This window comes from Galeopterus variegatus, unplaced genomic scaffold (genome assembly GCF_000696425.1).
Source record: "Galeopterus variegatus unplaced genomic scaffold, G_variegatus-3.0.2 Scaffold6, whole genome shotgun sequence".
NCBI lineage: Eukaryota > Metazoa > Chordata > Mammalia > Dermoptera > Cynocephalidae > Galeopterus > Galeopterus variegatus.
In genome coordinates, this window is record NW_007726117.1 from 1,218,386 (window position 1) to 1,222,217 (window position 3,832).

The 3,832-nt window shown below is 36.5% G+C and overlaps 1 protein-coding gene across 5 annotated transcripts in view; it reads right to left on the reverse strand.

Moving 5' to 3' along the window:
• Positions 1-537: 537 nt before the first annotated feature.
• Positions 538-3,832, reverse strand: part of ZCCHC11 (zinc finger, CCHC domain containing 11) — a 123,312-nt gene continuing 120,017 nt past the window's right edge. For 2 of the 5 annotated variants that reach the window (XM_008578504.1, XM_008578436.1), the window contains exons 29-30: positions 2,747-2,905; positions 538-1,138 (exon numbers count right to left, since the gene is read on the reverse strand). In XM_008578504.1, the coding sequence (XP_008576726.1) occupies positions 1,071-1,138; positions 2,747-2,905 (227 nt within the window). In that variant the 3' untranslated portion in view covers positions 538-1,070. The remainder of the gene's footprint in view (positions 1,139-2,746; positions 2,906-3,832) is intronic. The other 3 variants (XM_008578368.1, XM_008578308.1, XM_008578575.1) reach the window with 2 other exon arrangements.

Genomic DNA, 3,832 nt, shown 5'->3' on the forward strand with positions numbered 1-3,832 from the left:
GTTACCACCCTGGCAAGTATGCTTTCTAAGTGGCAGGACAGGATTCAGAATGCATAGAGACTGGCACATACTCGTTCCTCAGTAAATTAAGAATTATCTTCCCACCACTATAATCGCCAGTATTAGTCTCAATGTTTAAAAAACTCTCCATTTCAAAAGATCTGTTTTGATTCAAATTCCAACATGTAAGTGCTACCTTTAGAATTCACTTTATTGCTTTGTGTTTCAGTTTCATTTTCAATGGAGATGGCATCTTTTTCTATCAACTTCATATGGGTGTCGTGAAGATCCAATAAAATAAAGGACATGAAAAGATCTCGAATCTCTAACACTAAGTCTGTGATTTAGAATACTCTATTCACTGAGTAAATTGTTAACATATTTCTGTCATCTAAACAACCAAAAGAATTAACCAAATTTGACTCTTGTCAAAAAATTTTACTAACTTAAAATAGAACTACTTTACAGACAAAAGCAACTTTCCAAGTTTGAATATGTCTGATATACAAGTATGTAAAAAAAAATTCTGAATCGTGCTGTAGTTTTATTTATTTATTTTTTACCTTTTAAAAAGTTTTTGGCACTACAAGGTTCTGTAAAGAATAGAAGTGACAAATTTAAAACACATGAAATTCTTTCCTAATTCTTAAGAACAATATATATAAAGTTTGAAGCAACCAAAGTATGAATACAGCTAATAGAAAATAAAGAATGTAATTTTTAAATTCTCTCTTTATACAATTCATCAAGGTTAAACAAAACATAAAATTCCCTTAAAAATAGGGTAATAAAATAGATGAAATTTGTATCACTCAATTTGGTGATACTAGTAAAAACTATAGTTTATATTTATATACAAATAATACAGTCTTTAAAAACAGTCTTAGAATTTAAATAAGCTATCTAAACGTGTTAAAATTTTAAATCAGGACCTGATTTGTTTTGCTTTCCATTTAAATGTCACTTTTTCTGCTGAATGTAATTGACATTGAGGTACGGATACCCTTGAGACAGCAGGATTGGCTGGTTGCTGTGCATCAGTTGACCAGCTGAAAGAAAACGGACTCGCATTACTCCGACACGTTTCCTCGTGGTGGGTGGGGACAACGCTCTCTACACCGACGGGTGGCACATCTGTCTGTTGGATACAACACAGACAGGATACTGAAAGGCTTGTGCCTGTTTATCTGACAGCCTCTTAAAATTAACTTGTAGCTACTTCTCTTTCTATTTATATAATAGAAGATGAAGCATATCAAAACATTTAGGGGGTGGGGAAAGAGAAGAAAAGGCGAGGGAAATGCAGTTATGTGAAAGAAAGGAAAGGAGACAAAAAAGAGATGGAGAGGAGGAATCAAAGGGAAGAAACCCACCAGGAAAGACGTCAGAAACTCCCCTCCCAAAAGGGTTTGTATAACTGATGTTAACTCAGCCCTAGTTCTTTGCTCAGAAGAACACAACCATACTCAAGGTTCCACCCCAGCAGTGCATGGATGGTTTAGGAAGGCTTAAGTGTCTCAAGCCTGAGACTCATACCAGGGGCCCTCCCCTTAAAGTTATCATTTAATTCAGTCAACATTCCTGAGTGTCTGCCTCTAATCTCCGACTCCAGTATTTTGAACTCCCAGATTAACCAATAGGTAAAGGCCAGACTCAAACACTGCCTGTTAGAACAGATCCCTTTGGCAGGCAGCCTTATAACACCAAACTCCAAGCTCACAGGTTCAGATCCCCAAACTGGCCAGCAGCCAAGGAAAAAAAGGAAAAAGTAAGAACAATACGTTTTTAAGGCAAGTAGATTAAATATCAGATAAAATGCTCCAAGTTCCTTGTAATTCTTTTTTTTTTTTCCTCGATGGCTGGCAGATATGGGGATCTGAACCCTTGACCTCAGAGCACCATGTTCTCCCAAGTGAGCTAATCAGCCAGCCTACTTCCTTGGATTTCTTAGTTTATAATATTTCTCAGGTCAAAGCTATTATTGGTACTACTACAGCACCAAAATAATATAATAAATTTTAATGTTATTCAAGTCCTACTTTTACTAAACCTGACCATGTCTCTATTCAACTCAGAAATTTGTGCAATGGCACTTCAAAAAGTTCATGGAAAGATTCAGATCATCTTTTAATTCTATTTTTCACAAGCTTTTTGAAGTACTCTCGTATTAGATTCCCACTGCTCATTAAACCAAGCCCAAACTCCTCTCCATTATATGGTCTCAACCTACCCTCTTTCTAGCTTTATCACCTACACACCTTTCCCATATACCTCCACCCTCCAGTCCTATTATTTTCTTTTCTTCCTCATTATGCCAGGAAATTCAGTAATGTGCATATATTATTCCCTCAGCTAAGAACACCCCCTTTACTCTAATCTGTAGAAAAGTCCCAGGAAAAGCAATTCCTATATCTGTTTCAAGATCTAGTTCAAACATCAAAATCTCGTGTGATGTAATCTCTGATATCGAAATGCTGCCCCCTCTGCTCAGGCAATATTAACTGATTCTTCTAAACTCCTATTTTTGTCTATTTTACCTGTTTGGCTCTCTTAATAAAATGAGCACTAAGTATGCGGATTTTATTTTCATCTTGCTTGAGCAACAAGCACCTAGCACAGTCTGACATACCTTATGCTCTCTCAATAAATGTTTACTAAATGCATGACAGATCCTGGCCTTCACTGAAGCTCCTTGGCCCAGAATAAAACCCACCCAGCCTGTTAATTTATTTGTAAGCAATGGTACCTTGAGTATAGAAAGGTTTGTTGGGCTGAAATCTGGCATTTCCCTGATGCATGAAGTTTTGATGCAAACCATAAGGCCACGAAGCTGGGACAAGGGGAAAATGAGGACGTGGTGCATGTTCCCAAGGAATTGGAGGATTTAGTCCTCGAAAACCTGGCTCTGCATTTCAACAAAAAAAGAAAAAAACATTTTAAAACATTAGTTTGTCCATTCAAATATTCCTTCATCCCACAAAGGTATACTTAGTACCTACCACTGGCCAAGAACAATGCTAAGTGCACGATCAAACAATGTTATTTGCTGAAATTATTCATGAGAGATATACAAGAATATATATATTCAATGATATGTAATAATTGTTATAACAAACAGGTAAAAAGTGTTCTGAAGAGGGGGCTAACCCAGTCTTTGAAGATTAGAGAAGGTTTTCCTAAGATTATTGACTAAGCTAAGTTTTAAAGGACAGGAATAAGTTAGGCAAAATGAGGCAGAGAGGGCATTTTAGAGAGAAGAAATAACATGTATTAAAGCCTGAAAGCAAGAAAGCACAGCAAGTTTGGGAGCTGCAAAATAATCAGCAATATAGGGGTAAGGGAGAAAATGGTAAAAGAAAAGGCTGGATAGGTAAGTGGGGATATACATTTCAAAGAACCTTAGTACATCATACTTAGGAACTTAACATTTTATCCTAAAGACAATGCCAACTATCAGAATCAACTATTAGATCTATTAGAAGCTTGAGGCATTGTGGTATAATGGTTGAGAACTTGGCTTTGGCGCCAAACAGATCTAAGTTCAAGTCTCAGTTCCAAAAATTACTAAGGTTCCATTTTGAACCTCAGTTGTTATAAAGATTAAATTAGATAACAAAAATAAAGTGGCTTGTACAAGTTCTGGCATATACATAAGAACTCATAAAATGTGAGTCATATTCTTTCTATGGCTAGTCACCCCTAAAAATCTTTCTATTGCCCTTTAAAATGTATCCGTAAGTACATTTTTTTTTTTTTAAAGATGACCGGTAAGGGGATCTCAACCCTTGGCTTGGTGTTGTCAGCACCACGCTCAGCCAGTGAGCAAACCGGC